This window comes from Vulpes vulpes, chromosome 8, assembly GCF_048418805.1.
Source record: "Vulpes vulpes isolate BD-2025 chromosome 8, VulVul3, whole genome shotgun sequence".
Classification (NCBI taxonomy): domain Eukaryota; kingdom Metazoa; phylum Chordata; class Mammalia; order Carnivora; family Canidae; genus Vulpes; species Vulpes vulpes.
The window spans coordinates 59,634,245-59,650,906 of record NC_132787.1 but is presented as its reverse complement, the minus strand read 5'-3'; the positions used below and the strand labels follow the sequence as shown (position 1 = coordinate 59,650,906).

Below are 16,662 nucleotides of genomic sequence, written 5' to 3'. Positions count from 1 at the left end.
ATTCCTGGATAACTATCTCATCACTCATGGTACGAACTGCAGCTGAAGTTACTAGAGGTAAGTTATCAATGGAATTTAGAAAGGTAGATGCAACTCCCCAGGAGTTGACTCCCTGGATAAATAAGGAAATGCAAGCCAATAAGAAACAATTATACAATCCTTTGGTTTTGGTTTTGGTTTTTTTTTTTTTTTCCAATCTTTTGGTTCTTGATTCTCAAGTAGCTAAAATGAACAGTGTTGGGACAGATACTAACACTGGGGAAAGCTTAGGTTTCAGCTATGAACTATGGCCACTGCTAGCCTCAGGGCCATTCCAAAGGGAAAAAGTATGGTGGGGAAAAAAGAATCCTCATGAACTCTAGTCACAGAATGTACTCCAGGTTTAGGAAAAGACAAAACCAAGAAACTAATAAAAAGGAATATTTCACTTGTAGATCGATGCTTCTAAAAGAAAAACCTTTACTAAAATATTGTGAGAGTGATTACCTAAAGGCAGATCACTGGTTTTGAATGGTGCAAAATAGAAGAGCAATGTCTGAGCTGATGCAGGACCCACAACTCACTAGTGAACAACCACAGATGGATATACATAATTCAGACACACAGGAGGTCATTCCCAAGGGGACAGCTAACCCAGTGGACCAGATAAATGATCCCATAAAGTTTGCTGACCCTAAAATAGAGGAAGAGAACTGTTCTCCTATAAATGTAGAGATTCCCCAGAAGCAGTGGCTAATGTGCTTCTTTATGCAAGCCATGCTAGACTTGCATTATGAAGATCAGGATATTCACCTGCCGAGCATCCTCTTACTGAGATTATAGTAAGTACTGTGATTAAGGGGCACACTTCTACATGGGCACCCCATGCAACCTTACTGCTACAATATTTAGCAATGATCTGAGAAGTCTTATCAGATCTATTTTCTCAGATTCCCAATATGTGGTTTACAGATGCTGAGAAAATTAGAGATTCGAGTGAAAATAGGAAAACAAAGGGGAGAGTCAAGGGATTTAACACAGCAGGATGGAAATCTTCAGATGGCTACGTAAAAAAATGAGAATGAATAAAGCAGATATTGATGGGGTTGAAACAAGTATCTTAATGTAGTATGATTAGAAGTTGGATGGACCAATAAGAATCACTGCTGCTCCGCAAAATTAAAGGGCCCTAAAGAACTCTGCTGTATTTATACAAGTTCAGAGAAATTTTAAAAGCCAGAGGACAAAGAAGACCTGAAAAACCTGACCTGGAATTGCCAAGGGTGACTGTCCAATAAATTTATCACACTGAATACTGAAAGAGAGGCCAGGGTATTCTGGTTCAACACCCAACTGGAGAAACAAGGTAATATGCGCTTGTGTGTGTAAAATAGCCAGGGAGTAGATTAAAGACATTTCTTTAACTCCTCAACATGAGAGCCCAATGCACTATAATTCTAAAATCTGTTAAAATCCTACTGGGGAGCTACAGTTGGATTGGGAAGAGACACAATAGTTGTAGGATTAAGGTAAAAATTTAGAATAGGGATCCCTGGGTGGCTCAGTGGTTTAGCGCCTGCCATTGGCCCAGGGCATGATCCTGGAGTCCTGGGATCAAGTCCCGCATCAGACTCCCTGTATGGAGCCTGCTTCTCCCTCTGCCTGTGTCTCTGCCTCTCTCTCTGTCTCTCATGAATGAATGAATGAATGAATAATAAATTAATAAATAAAGGCAACTTGAACTCCAATAAAAGAAAAAAAATTTTTTTTAATTTGGATTAAAGTTAGAATGCTTGAACAAACTTTCTGTGAAGTGGTTACTTCCCCTTTCCTTAACTGAACTATTGGATATAATGTCAAACTGCTATTGTAAAACAGAAGGCATATAAATTCACCTTAAGGCCAGTATTAACCCCCCCTAAAAAAGGGCCAGTATTGATTAGATATGCTAAGACAGGAACCACTGAAACTGTCTGAGCCCACAAAAATTAATTTGAGACAGTATATGATACCTGGTGGATAAAGAGATTATCACTTTAATGACAAGCTGTAAGACAGACTACTGGTACCAATGAATTCTCTGAACAATAACAAAGTATATGTAGCCTATGAAAAAGTGTAAGGCTCATCAAACCTAACAGTAGACTATAAAGCTTGAATAAAGTAGTGCCCCCATAATATCAGCAGTCCCTTATTTCATTTCAATAGTAGAAAAATATATATAGCAGACTATAAGAGTGGTACTCAGTGACTGACCCTGCAAATGTTTTTTTCTGCCTTGATTTCCCCCCACAAAAAAGCCAACAACAATTTTCCTTCACATGGAAGGATCAACAATTTACATTTACTCTATTGCCAAAGGATTACTTAAATTCACCAGGTTACTGGTATGAGACTAGAAAGGATACAAGATCTTGATGATACCATGACAATATCACAAACTAAAGATAAAGGTACAACTGACTTAAGTGCAACAAGGACACCTATGACCAAAAGAACATGTTGATAAATCCACCAGGTCCAAGGACCTGCCCAAACAAGTGAAATTCTTAGGAATTTCTTAGGCAGGTGCCACCCTTAACATTCCACAAGTAAAGAAAAATAGTTTTTGCCATCTATCCCTAAAACTAAACAAGAAAAGCCCAACGTTTGGTGGTATATTTGAATTGTGAAGGACACATATTCCACATATGGGAATACTAGTAGCATCAATCAATACAACTATCCAAAAGAAGGCTGTATTTGAATGGGATCCCGAACAAAGGCAGGCCATATCTTAACTGCAAAAAGCACTCTGTTTCCCGATGCTCTTGGGCTCCTACAATACAAAGATCTGACTTGGGGACTTTGAGCAACACAAACTTATGTAGAATAAAATTTATGGCAAAAAGCCAATGAGTACCACTCAGCAGCATTAGGGTTTTGGACCAGAAAATTTCTGGATACCATGCTAAAATATACGCCATTTGAGAGAAAATTACTAACTTGCTCTTGGGCATTAAGACTGACTCTATGACTAAAGGACATAATATAACTCTACAATGTGAAACATACACAATGTATTGAGCAATAGAGGAACATTCTAGTAAGGAAAGCAGTGCCCAGAGGAGTTCCACATAAAATAGAAATGGTTTGTTCAGGAACATGTGACCAGCATGATGCAGAGTTATTTATTGTATTTATGAGCAAACAGCCTCTTTTCCCCTAATGATGACTTTAAAACCACTTGAGCTGCTGAATCCTAGAACCATATGTACCCTATGAACAGCTCTTTAAGAACAAAAAAAGAGAGCTGCTTGGTTGTCAACTATACTTCAAAACTGAATAAACTAATACATCGAAGAGAAAAGGGAAGGGAAGAGGGAAAGGAAGGGAAGGAGGAAGGGAAGGGAAAGGGAAAGGGGAGGGGGAAGGGAGCAGGGAAGTGGGAAGGGAAGAGAAGGGAAAAGAACACAAACTAGTTTGTGGATAACAGTTCCAAGGTGAACAGCATCCTATTTAGAAGATCATTACTCCAACTGAAGACAATAACAAATCATATCAATGAGCTCAATGAGCTAAACATGCTGTTTTCCAAATAGGGTTTTTACTGAGCTCTGCAGTTGATGTCAGAAATGAGTGTAGTCGGGGCACCTGGGTGCTTAGTCAGTTAAGCATCTGCCTTCGGCTCAGGTCATGATCCTGGGGTCCTGGGATTAAGTGTCACATTGGGCTTCCTGCTCAATGGGGAATCTTTCTCCCTCTGCCCCTCCTTCTACTTGTACTTGCTCTCTCTCCCTCTCTCTTATGAATATAATCTTTGAAAGAAGAAAGAGGGGCGCCTGGGTGGCTCAGTTGGTTGAGCATCTGTCTTTGGCTCAGGTCGAGATCCCGGGGTCCCGGGATGGAGTCCCACATCGGGCTTCCTGCGCGGAGCCTGCTTTTCCCTCTGCCTGTGTTTCTGCCTCTCTGTGTCTTTCATGAATAAATAAATAAAATCTTAAAAAAAAAAAAAAGAAGGAAGAAATGAGGGTAGTCTTGTGAGTTGTATGCTAACTTTGTACAGATGATGAAGAGAGAAGACTCTACTATGACTCAATAATGTCTGCTATATGGAACACCCGAAACTTCAGCTATAGGGGAACCACTGAAAGGTGTTTTAAAAGGGGAGTGAAGGGTGAGGAAGGACTCCATTTTAGCAAAATAACCCTGACAGCAATGTGGACAGAATGAATTTGACAAGGTAAAACTCAAAGCAAGAAGACCAACGCTAAGTGTGCTGTAGTAAAAGGAACCTAGGGTTTTATTTTATTTTTTTAAGATTATTTATTTATTTATTCAGAGAGAGAGAGAGAGAGGCAGAGACACAGGCAGAGGGAGAAGCAGGCACCATGCAGAGAGCCTGATGTGATCCAGGATCTCTAGGATCACGCCCTAGGCTGTAGGCAGCGCTAAACCACTGGGCCACCAGGGCTGCCTAAACCTAGGGTTTCAAAGTGCAATGACAGGGGCACCTGAGTGGCTCAGTCTGTTAAGCGCCCAACTCTTGATTTCAACTCAGGGTCATGAGATGGAGTCCCACATCGGGCTCTATTCTGGGCTGGGCATAGAGCCTGCCTGAGATTCCATCTCCCCCTCCTTCCTCTGCCCAACCCCCTCACCCCTTGCACTGAGGAGTGTGTGTGCACATGCACGCACGTGCTCTCTCTCTTTCAAATAAATAAAGATCAATGACATGAGTTCTACAAGAGTCTATCCTGGAAAAAATATACAATATAAAATATAAAATCATCTCTTTAATCAAGAGAGGATTAAAACTTAAAACCAAGTGGTAAAGGAAATGGTGAGGAAAAAAGAAGGATCAGGCAGGGCTAACCTCTGAGGGAAGAACAGTTGAAGCTATTCTTTCATGGGAAAAAGGATGCCATCTTCCTTCTCTTTTTGCTTCTCACCAATAATTTAAAAAGCATAAGTAACCCAAGGGCTCAAAGATCTGACCTACAGCTGTGAGAATGGCAATCTGTCTTGAGATTATTACAAAACAATCAATGGTAAAATCTGGCCCTGAGGTGAAGGCATCCATAAGATTAGTCACATGAAGCGAAACATTAGCCAACTTGCAGGTAAGATTAAACATTCGGGAAAACAAAAACAAAAACATTCGGGGACAAATTAAAGTTACAAAAGTTTAAAGTAGCAATTCTAAACAAATGTTCTATAGTACAGTAAAAAAGAACAAAGACCATTAATTTTATTTGGTCAAGTTTGAGAGATTCCATATCCTGTGTCTGTATCCATATGCCATATGGAAGAAAATAAGCATATGGGTTTAAAATAGATCCAACTGCCTGTGTTCAAACCCAGGCTCTACTACTTATGGTGAGAACCTATATAGATTTACTGAAGCTTTCTGCAAGTAGGCTCCCTCACCTTTTTAAAATAACACTTCTTGGATAGTTGGTGTGAATTAAACAAACATGCAGCATTCAAAAAAGTACCTCGCACAAACTACAGTAATTGTTAGCTATTAGGGCTAATGTATTCCCTCTTTAAGAGGATTCTAAGGAATTCCAATGAACTTAAGGAATTAAAAGCACTAAGACACTCTATAGTTAAACACATTAAAATGTGATTAATCCTACTTAACCTACCCTTTTTTTGGGCAGGAGATCCATAAAACCTATTTCCATCAAATCAGCAGAAATGTCATAAGAACACTTGAGAAAAGGCAGAACTAAGAACACTTAAGAAAAGGCAGAACTATGGGTAAGCAAGACCATCTTTTAAACTACAATACAACTTAATAGAAACTGGGAATTTTGCTAGAAGACTATTATACTCCTGACTAGAAATTTCAGTATGTTTCCAGAATAGTTCTAATGTAACAGACTAGTTAATAAGCGAAAACTACTGAATTCTGAGTGTATAACAGGGTTAGAATAGAAAGCTAGGTCTTACAAAATTAGTAATTCTGCTTGCTTATTTACACAGTTTGCAGAAAAACAAGAGATTTATATCTAACATGAAACCAGTATAGTTATGCTTTGATGTTAAAATGTGTATCAGCCATACTCACAGGAATATTACCTTTTTAGGTTACAGCCCAGAGCCTAAATACCACAGAATACTTGAAAAAAGCTTATTTGAACCAGAAGCACAACAAATAAATTAATACAATTCCTTTCTGGCAAAACCAAATGTAATGATACATTTTTAACAAATTTTCATAAGACAATTAGATTTGAATGTGGAAACCATTGAATAGTTCATGAAAAACATCTTGCTTTAAGAAATAAAATATATGAAAATGAGAAAATGCTAGCAAACAAAATTATGAATTAATTTAATAATTTTATAAAACAATAATATTTCGTGTTAAGCGATTATGACTTCTGTACCTATGTTCTTTGTGTTCCAATAGCTGACAGTCTCTACATGTCAATCTATCACATGTTTCACAGAAAAGTTTCAATTGTTCTTGTTTGTGTACAGGGCAGAAAACAGGGCGCTGACCAGATGCTCCAACAGATTCTGCAGTAAAATAAAACATATAGTTTTAAACTAAAAATTTTTATCTAACTTTCTAAATTCTTATTAATATTGATGTCCAAAGCATATAAAGAATAAATAGAAATGCTGTGAGGTAAAGGAGATTAATAGTATATTAATCATTAAAACTGCTTCTATCTTACCTGAGACATCTTCTTTCTTCCTGATCAAGTGATCTTTAGTGAATTTTACTCTTTGATGTGCTTCAATACATGTCTTACATAGCCACTCTCCACATTCTACACAAAAGCCAACTGCACTTGCATTGTCTTCACAACTAGTACATACCTAAAAGAGGAAACAAATACTAATCTACATCAAATTTACAAAATATATAAATCCACAAAATAAAAACTTTCTGACCTGCTCTCAAATATACTAAATGACTAGAATAAAATTTTGTTATCCACTTATCTTCAATAAAATCCTTTTCCTTCCATATCAAAAATTCAAGTAAGTAAAAATCTAAGTTTTGTAACACAAAAACCATATATAAGATTTGAATTTTTAAGTAATAACTTTTCATCTAATCAGTTACAAGAGTATAAAAAAGAATTAAGATCCTATTTTCAACTGGAAAAATAGAATTATATCTGAACTATTCTAAATTATGTAACTATCCAAATAGATTATTTACATTTCAATATCAAGATAAGAATATAAAGAAAAACTAATAAGAAGCATACCTGTTCTGATTTCTCATCAGAACTGCTAGGAGCTTCAGATGTATCTTTCACAAAATAATTATCCACAAGGTCTATCTGTCTGCATTCTTGGCGGCATACTGGGCACCGTATTACACCAACTACAACACAAAACAACAACATTAAATATTCCTCAAGAAAAAATAAGGAAACTGTGCATGATGCCCCTATGAAAAGCATTCATTCATATGTCACAGACAAGACCAAAGAAATGAACATTAAGAGTTGAGTAAAATAAATCCACTGAGTTATTCCATTGGGGGGGAAATGATACCCTATTTAGAAAGAGAAAACAAGCATTTATACAAAAAAAAAAATTCTAAAAGTGCTTTATTACAATGTGTTAGTCAGATAATGGCTTCCAAAGATATCCAGATCTTAATCTCTGGAACCTGTCAGAGTCACTTTATACAGCAAAGGCAACCTCTTGGGTATGATTAAATTAAGGCTGTTGAGATGGGAACATGCTGTCCTGGTTTATTTGGGGGGACCCCACATGTCATCTTTCAAGAGGGAGGCTGAGGAAGATTAGACTATAGAAAAGGGAAAGATGGCTAACAATGGAAGCAGAGATCGGAGTCATATACTTTGGGGATGAAACAGTAAGACAAGAAATACAAGTGGCCACTGTAAACTAAAAAGATAAGGAAATGGGTTTTCTCCTTTTCAGAGCCTCTAGAAGGAATCAGATGAGACTACACTTTTACTCCAGCAGACATTGTGGCTATAGCCCAGTAGAACTGGCAATAGTGGATGTGTGTTATTTTAAGCCACCCAGTCAATGGCAATTTTGTTACAGCAGCAACAGAAATACAAAATCTAGCATCTTAAAAATTCTGAATTGGTTCAGAACTACTTGAACTCACTTTCATGTGGGATGAAAGATCACATGTGCCTAAACCTCCTAGTGTTCTAGCATCTATCAAAAGAAATAAACGTATGGAAGTTAAAGTTAAAAACAAAAACAGCAATGCACTCAACACAACAAACTACTGTCAGCCATAAAACACGGATATAGTAAAAATGACACAATCCTTACTTTCAAGAAAGGGTTCAAGATTAGAATGTAATATATATAGTTTATACCATGTACAACTATAGAAAGCATCATATGTATACGAGATTAGAATATAAACAGAATCCCCAAGAATTGTTAAGTATACAAATTACAGGACCTGAAGAAGTAGTTCCAATGGAAAATAGAAACTTAGACACAGTGTTACTCTAAAAGTAGAAATTTCAGGGGGCACCTGGGTGGCTCAATCCACTGAGCATATGACTCTTGGTTTCCACTCAGGTCATGATCTGGCTCCAAGCTGGGGGTGGTGCTTGAGATTCTCCCTTCCTTTCCCTCTGCCCCACCACCACCTGACCTCTGCTCAGAGGCACACGCGCTCACTCTCTCAAATAGATGATAGATAAGTAGGAACATCAATCTCTCAGTAGACATATATACTGTTAAAATAAACTAAAAGTTATATATCTGAAAACAAAATGTAGTTTTTATAATATAAAGTGCATATAAAGATCCTGCTCAACGGAAATACATAATTTTTTTTTCAGATTTTACTTTATTCATGAAAGACAGAGAGAGAGAGATGCAGAGACACAGGCAGAGGGAGAAGCAGGCTCCCCACAGGGAGCCCAATGCAGGATTCGATCCCAGGACCCCAGGATCACGCTCTGAGCCAGAGGCAGATGCTCAACCACTGAGCCCCCAGGCGTCTCTAAAAGTAACTTTTCAAGTCAAAAGAAGAAACAGTATTGGAAAGAGAAAGGAGGAAAAGGGATATAAATATTTCTTCATTTGAGTTGGCACGGAGTTAGAAACCTTCCAAAGAAACACAGAGTACAAAAAAATAAAAATAAAAGAAACAGAGTACAATAAAACAAGGAAGTAAGTGTAAGTAATTGTAGGAGCAAAACTACGGGAGCAACTAACGTCTCACAATAAATTAAGCTTTCACTGAAGAGGTCACACTTAAACACGGTCTTGAAAAATTAACATTCGTTTACTAGTGTGCAGGCAAGTTTATTTTGCTGACCTTGGTTCTTCAAATCCTGTACATTCCTAAGGAAGGCCTATCTCCAACACTGGCCCTCAAATAGCTCCTGTGACATGACCTCTAACTCTCAGAATATTCTGCCTGATAAGACTGTTGTATGCCTGAGGCCTTGGGCCATGCTGTATTAAGTTTGACCTCTAAAGGTGGATGGGCACTCAGTAGGTAGTGTGAGTTCTATGGAGGAGGCACCCCTATGTGACCATTCACCAATCAAAACCCTAGACACGGAGGCTCAGGTAAGCTTTCCTGATTGGCAATACTCCTGCATATTGTCAGACATAGTTACTCTAAAACCAAGCATCTCCTTGTGCAACTACACTGAAAGGAGACATCTTGAAGCTTGTGCTTATTTTCTCCTGGACTTCATACCATGCATCTTTTCTCTCCTTGAAACAAAATGCAACCATGAGAATAATCAATCCTTCCAATATATCACTGAGCCTGAGGGTGACTCCAAACTTGGCTAGGAAAAGAAGAAACAGTATGCAAAAACAACAGTAAGTACAAAGTTCACAAATAAAAAAAAAGGGCTATAAAAGATAGAAAAATGCCCACACATACATAAGCATATATAAGATACTGAAAAAGTTAAGAAATTGGCAGCATCTAAACAAAGGAATATTTCTGTTGAAGGATACAAAAGATGGAGAGACATTCTGTTCTAAGCAAGAAACAATATTATAAAAGTATCCATGGGGCTCCTGGGTGGCTCAGTTGGTTAAGCCTCTGCCTTCGCTCAGGGTCCTGGGACAGAGACCTGAGTCAGGCTCCCTGCTGTGCAGGGAGTCAGCTTGTCCCTCTCCCTCTGCTATGCTTGTTCTCTCTCATGCTCTATCTCTCTCAAATAAATACATAAAATCTTTTAGAGTATCCATCATACCCTACCCCTGTAAGTGAATCATTTCATGTACATCTTTGTCTTTCTGGGGACGCCTGGATGGCTCAAGGTCTGGCACCTGCCTTTGGCCCAGGGCGTGATCCTGGAGTCCCGAGATCAAGTCCCACATTGCACTCGCTGCATGGAGCCTGCTTCTCCCTCTGCCTGTGTCTCTGCCTCTCTCTCTCTCATGAATAAATATATAAAATTTTAAAAAAATCTTTGTCTTTTTAAACCCAATAAACTGATTCTCAGATTCTTAAAAGTACTTCAATCTAGCAAGTAGGCATCACAGTTATAACAAAAATTCACCTATATCTCATCTCAAATCCCCATTAAAGTAATATTAAGGAATTTGGAAGATAAAATATCTACAAAGATGAAGGCAAAGGAAAGAGCAAAGCACTCAATTCAGTATATATGCAATTTTAAGAAATGTAGAAGCGAAATGAAACGAACATTGCAAAAGAAACCCAACCAAAAGTACACCAGGAGTGAAAAAATACATCAGAAATACTCTTATTTGCCATAAAAATTTTCAGACAAGGCTGGATTTCAGAAATTTGAGGCATGAAAGAAGTTCCAATGAGAGAGAAGAATAAATTAAAGTCCACAGATATCAGCAAACCCCATTCCTAGGCTGACTACTTACACCTAACAGATTACCCAGCAGCTAAGGTGTCTTACCACCAAAACCAAAAGAGCTGAAGCTTCTTCAGGGATCATTCTGCTATCTGCTTCTTCTTTTTTTTTTTTTTTTAATTTTATTTACTTATTCATAGTCACAGAGAGAGAGAGGCAGGGACACAGGCAGAGGGAGAGAAGCAGGCTCCATGCTCGATCCTGGGTTTCCAGGATCACACCCCAGGCTGCAGGCGGCGCCAAACTGCTGTGCCACCGGGGCTGCCCTGCTTCTATATTCAATAAATTTAAAAATTATATATATGTTTGCTTTGAAAATGAGAGCCATTTTCCATTTGAGTTTATAAAGTAAGTATTATCCTTGTAATTAGTATAGATGAGTGTGCTCCTGACTCATTGAGTGCTGGTTGTCATGATGAGTTCTGATCATTATATAAAACTAAAACCCAAACTCCAAAACCAAAGCTGCTGATTAACTTTATGCATAACATCCCTAGAACGGATTTCATTACTTCAAAGTTCAAGTTCTGAGAGACCCATTCAGGCCTATTAGTTTCTTTTTAAATGACAATTTACTATAGTGTGTAATTATGGGGGATGTAGGGGACATAGGGGAAGGAAGACACTTTTTAGAAAATACACAAGTCTACAAATCAGTTTATCTCCACAGTGTTAAGAGAAATTTAGCTTCAATAAGTTGACTGGTATGAACTTCCATTCAAGAATGATGGCTAAACAGATATGGAAAAGACCATCTGAAATGGCCAAACACAGAAATAACTAAAATACAACAAATTAATAGGTACTTTGAAAAATATATAACTAAGTCCCCAACCTAAAAAAGGCAAAACATGCCAGAAACAAAAGGGAACTCATAGGTACTTTGAAAAATATATAACTAAGTCCCCAACCTAAAAAAGGCAAAACATGCCAGAAACAAAAGGGAACTCAAAGTTCAAGTGATCCAGTATCAGCTGATGCAAGTGGGTCAACAGGGGTTATAAGTATTCCTACTGGGAACAGGAAATACGACAAAGGTTAAAAGGTGAACTTGAACCCCTTCCATAAGACCATGGGGCAGGCTTTAAGTGCCCTACAACCTAAAATTTTTACCAACCCTAGAGTCATCCACAAGAAGTCAGGACACCAAATAAGCTTTACACATAGATATACAAGCAAATTTTGTGCTATCTGAACAGTACCCACAAAGGCCAAGTCAAGAAACTAGTAAGAAGCTTACCTGGGAGCTTCCAAGTTGTTGAACTCATGGAGATTACGGGAGAGGCACACTTAGAGCATGGAAGCTTCACATCCCTTCCCACATACCCTGCCCTGTGGATCTCTTCCTCTTGGCTGTTTCTGTGTTATAACATTTTATAATAAGCTGGAAATCTGTCTAGTGCTGGATGACTATGGGGAAGTTCATGATACAACTTCCAGCCCTGTACCCTCACGCCCTAGCCCCAGTTTTCCTGAGACTTCAGAAACTGAATGGAAAATTGGGAGTAAATCTACCACAAATAAGAAGGAGCTCGAGGAATTCAGTCCAACATACTCTGGTCATCCTCCTCAAGGCTTAAGTCAACATTTCTCTTTTGCTCTCTATCCTAAAATCTTTTTATTTCTTTTAAGATTTATTATATTAGGGATGCCTGGGTGGCTCAGCGGTTGAGCATCTGCCTTCAGCTCAGGGCGTGATCCTGGAGTCCCGGGATCGAGTCCTATATCAGGCTCCCTGCATGGAGCCTGCTTCTCCCTCTATATCTCTGCCCCTCTCTCTGTCTCTCAGAATAAATAAAATCTGGATACCCGGGTGGCGCAGGGGTTTGGCTCCTGCCTTTGGCCCAGGGCACAATCCTGGAGACCCGGGATCGAATCCCACGTCGGGCTCCCGGGGCATGGAGCCTGCTTCTTCCTCTGCCTGTGTCTCTGCCTCTCTCTCTCTCTTGTGTGTGACTATCATAAATAAATTTAAAAAAATTAAAAAGAATAAATAAAATCTTAAAAAAAAAAGATTTATTATTTTAGAATGAGAGAAAATGTGGGCTCCAGGGAGGGCCCAAGGGAGAGATCTCAAGCAGGCTCCTCACTGAGCATGGATGGAGCCCAGCCCAGGGCAATCTCACCACCATGAGATCATGACCTGAGCCAAAATCAGAAGTCAGATGCTTAACTGAGCCATCCAGGTGCCCCCCCCCCCAAGTTCAAATTCTTATTTTAAAACCCCTTCAGGGACAGCCCGGGTGGCTCGGTTTAGGGCCGCCTTCAGCCCAGGGCCTGATACTGGAGCCTGCTTCTCACTCTGCCTGTGTCTCTGTCTATCTCTATCTCTCTCTCTTTCTCTGTCTCTCATGAATAAACAAAATAAAATCTTTTATAAATAAATAAAAATAAATAAATAAAACCCCTTCATTAACCAACTCAGAACTCTAAAAAAAAATGTCCTCATATATACTTCTCTTTCTGGGATTCCTATGAAGATGAATTCACATATTCATTCAACAACAAAAAAAAGAAGCTTCTCTGGAACCTTACAAACACAAAACTATCTCATTAGAATACCTCTCAATCCAGGGCACAAGTGGGACATCAACTTAGGACAGGCTCACAAAATAAAATTACAATGCATGAGGGAACCCAGTAAGAGTGAATCAACAAACACTATTAAGGCAAGAAATAAAACCTAAACCACAGAAAATAAAACAATTTGAAAAAGAACTCAACAATGTGTAAAGTGTTGAGAGATAAAGGAACAAACAGAATCTATGAAAACAGAGCTAAAAAAGAATCACAAATACAAATTATAGAGAAATTCAGTTTACTGAATAAACTCAAAACACAAGTTAAATAGTAAGCAAGAGATAACTGAATAGAAAATGAATTAGAAGACAGATATGAAGAAATCACACAGAATTCAGCAAAGAGATAAAGAAGGAACTACAAAAGAAAATAAGAAAGCTAAAGAGCTGAATGAGAAACTCTAGTTTCAAACATAGTAAAGAGGGAGGAAAAACTCTGTTAGTTATTAATTACAAGACAATTAGATTGATAGCAGATCTCATTAGTAAAAAGCAATGAAAAAAGTAACAGGGGTATCTTGAAAGCTTCTAGAGAAAGTAAGTCAATTTAGCAATTTAAATCCTGATAATGTCACTAATCAAAAGCAAGTTAAATTTCCAGACATAACAATACTGCTCATTGTTACAAGAATAAAGCTGTAAATTTGACCATATAAAACTGCCAGTTTTAGACTATGTATGCTCTGAAAATACGGTAATTTTACACAATTTAACTTACTATTGACTTTAAGAACATGGAAAATATTTAGGGGTGCCTGGCTGGCTCATCAGTAGAGCATGCAACTCCTGATCTCAGGGTCATGAGTTTGAGCCCCATATTGGGCACAGAGTTTATTTTAATAAAAAAATTTTTAAAAAGTAGGAAAATGTTGAGACACAAAAAATAATCTGCAAAGTTATTAATAAAACATGTCTATATCTAAATATGCATGAGTTAAAAATATATACAGATAAATATTAATTTAGGAAGATAAATAACATGAAATTAAAATATCAAACTATAATAATATGGTCTCTTATAATTAAGCTATACCTTTAAAAAATCATTCTAAATACAGTATGAAGGGAAAATTGAGAGACTAAGTGTCAATTAAAAAGGTAAGGGGTGCCTGACTAGCTCAGTCAGTTAAGCATCTGACTCTTGATCTCAGCTCAGGTCTTGATCTCAGGGTCGTGAGCTGGGTATGGAGTCTACTTTAAATAATTAATTAAGGTTAAATCTTGCCATTATAAAATATAAGTGAGGCATCAAAGTTCAACTGCATAAAGTACAGTCAAGTTGTTGGAAAGAGAAATAACTGTACAAACTTTCTTAGCCAGCCAATCACAAGTGTCCGAAGTTAAGACTGCAGTTTAGTATCATGCTTAAGTGTGTTCTAAAGACCACAGTTTGAAAACAATTATTATAAAATACCAGAAGAAATTCTAGGAATATCTACTCTACTGGCTGCCACCATTTTTTTCAATTTGATTCACAAAAATTGGCTGATAAGACTAGTGGGGACACAGGGACTCTCTGCAACCACATATCCCCTGTCTTGTTTCTCTGTCCAACTTTGCTCTTCCTACTTCTGGCCTTCACCAGTAAGAATTTTAACCTGCCTGTTTGAGAATGAAGGTTGTGCCTCATGAGGAGAGGAGACAATCATGACCAAATTATATCTATTTTTTTTAAAGATTTTATTTATTTATTTATTCATGAGAGACACAGAAAGAGAGAGAGAGAGAGGCAGAGACACAGGCAGAGGGAGAAGCAGGCTCCATGCAAGGAGCCTGACATGGGACTCAATCCCAGGTCCCCAGATCAGGCCCTGGGCTGAAGGCAGCACTAAACCGCTGAGCCACCTGGGCTGCCCACCAAATTATATCTAAACTTGCATTACTATAAGGTTTTACTGTAAGACCAGTTAGTATTTACTTTGAAATTTTTATGTATCAGTTTACTTAGTGCTCATACATAACCTCTCTGCGAAGTAGTTTCAATTAGTATCTTCACTTCAAAGGTGAGGAAATTGAGCTTCAGAGAAATCAGGTAATGTTCTCAAGGTCACTGGACACTAAATGGGGAGGGGGGATTTTAAGATCTAAAACCACAATATCGGAATCAATAATCCATGCTTTTAAAACCTATACTAAAGAGGCTAATTAAAAGGCTGATCCATTAGTAATGAAGTAAGACACTAAACTAAGGCAGTCATAATAGAAATAACAGAGGATAAATCAGAGACAGAATCAACTGTTTAATGAATAACTGCAGGGTGATGGAGAAGTAGCAGTTACAGCAAAGCAAAAAATTAGAAATTCTAGATGATTTACAAGTTTCTGGCATGGATAATTACACAATTACTCAAAATAAGGGAAAGGGAAAAAAGTGAGGGAAAAGTAATTTTAGCCAAAATGTAATGAATATGTTTCGGATAGACTGTGTTTAACTAGCAAAGTTTTGCAGCTGAAGCGTCTAGAAAGAACCATCAGCATATAACTAGTTAAAATCTGAAGCACAGTTATGATTAGCAAGGGGTGATCAAAGACAGTATGGTATCTTTCAATATACTGATATTTATGGTCAAGCAGAAGAAAAGGAGTTCACAGATTCAAGACACAGATTTCAACATTTACAATTGTAAATCCCAAGAAGTACATTTTACATTAAAAGCCAGTAAGGACCACCTGGCTGACTCAGTCCACAAAGCATGTAACACTTGATCTCAGGGTTGTGAGTTCAAGCCCTACATTGGATACAGAGATGATTTAAAACTAAAATATATTTAAGTAGGTTCCATGCTCAACATGGGGCTTGAACTCACAACCCTGAGATCAAGAGTCATGTGCTGGGCAGCCTGGGTGGCTCAGCGGTTTAGCGCCGCCTTCAGCCCAGGGCCTGATCCTGGAGACCCGCGATCGAGTTCTATGTCTTCTCCCTCTGCCTGTGTCTCTGCCCCTCTCTCTCTCTCTCTCTCTCTCTCTCTCATGAATAAATATTAAAAAGAAAAAAAAGAGTCATGTGCTCTACTGACTGAACCATCCAAACACCCCAAAAATAAAATCTTGAAGGAAAAAGGCCAGTACAAACACACATATGCATAACTGAAATAAATGAGAATCAGACAGAAGTCAATTACAAAACAAACAAATACTTTTTCTATTAACTCTTCATGATTAACTTGTCATCACTGTACCAATTTACTTTTAAAATTATATTCTATTCCTAGGGGTGCCTGAGTAGCTCAGTGTGTTGAGCACCTGACTGTTGGTTTCAGTTCAAGCCATGATCTCATAGGTCATGG

At 38.1% G+C, this 16,662-nt stretch overlaps 1 protein-coding gene across 2 annotated transcripts in view; it reads right to left on the bottom strand.

The window, feature by feature from the left end:
• Window positions 1-16,662, bottom strand: part of TRIM33 (tripartite motif containing 33) — a 119,578-nt gene that overhangs the window by 59,214 nt on the left and 43,702 nt on the right. For both annotated transcript variants that reach the window (XM_025994727.2, XM_072766824.1), the window contains exons 2-4: window positions 7,194-7,312; window positions 6,651-6,795; window positions 6,357-6,489 (exon numbers count right to left, since the gene is read on the bottom strand). In XM_025994727.2, the coding sequence (XP_025850512.2) occupies window positions 6,357-6,489; window positions 6,651-6,795; window positions 7,194-7,312 (397 nt within the window). The remainder of the gene's footprint in view (window positions 1-6,356; window positions 6,490-6,650; window positions 6,796-7,193; window positions 7,313-16,662) is intronic.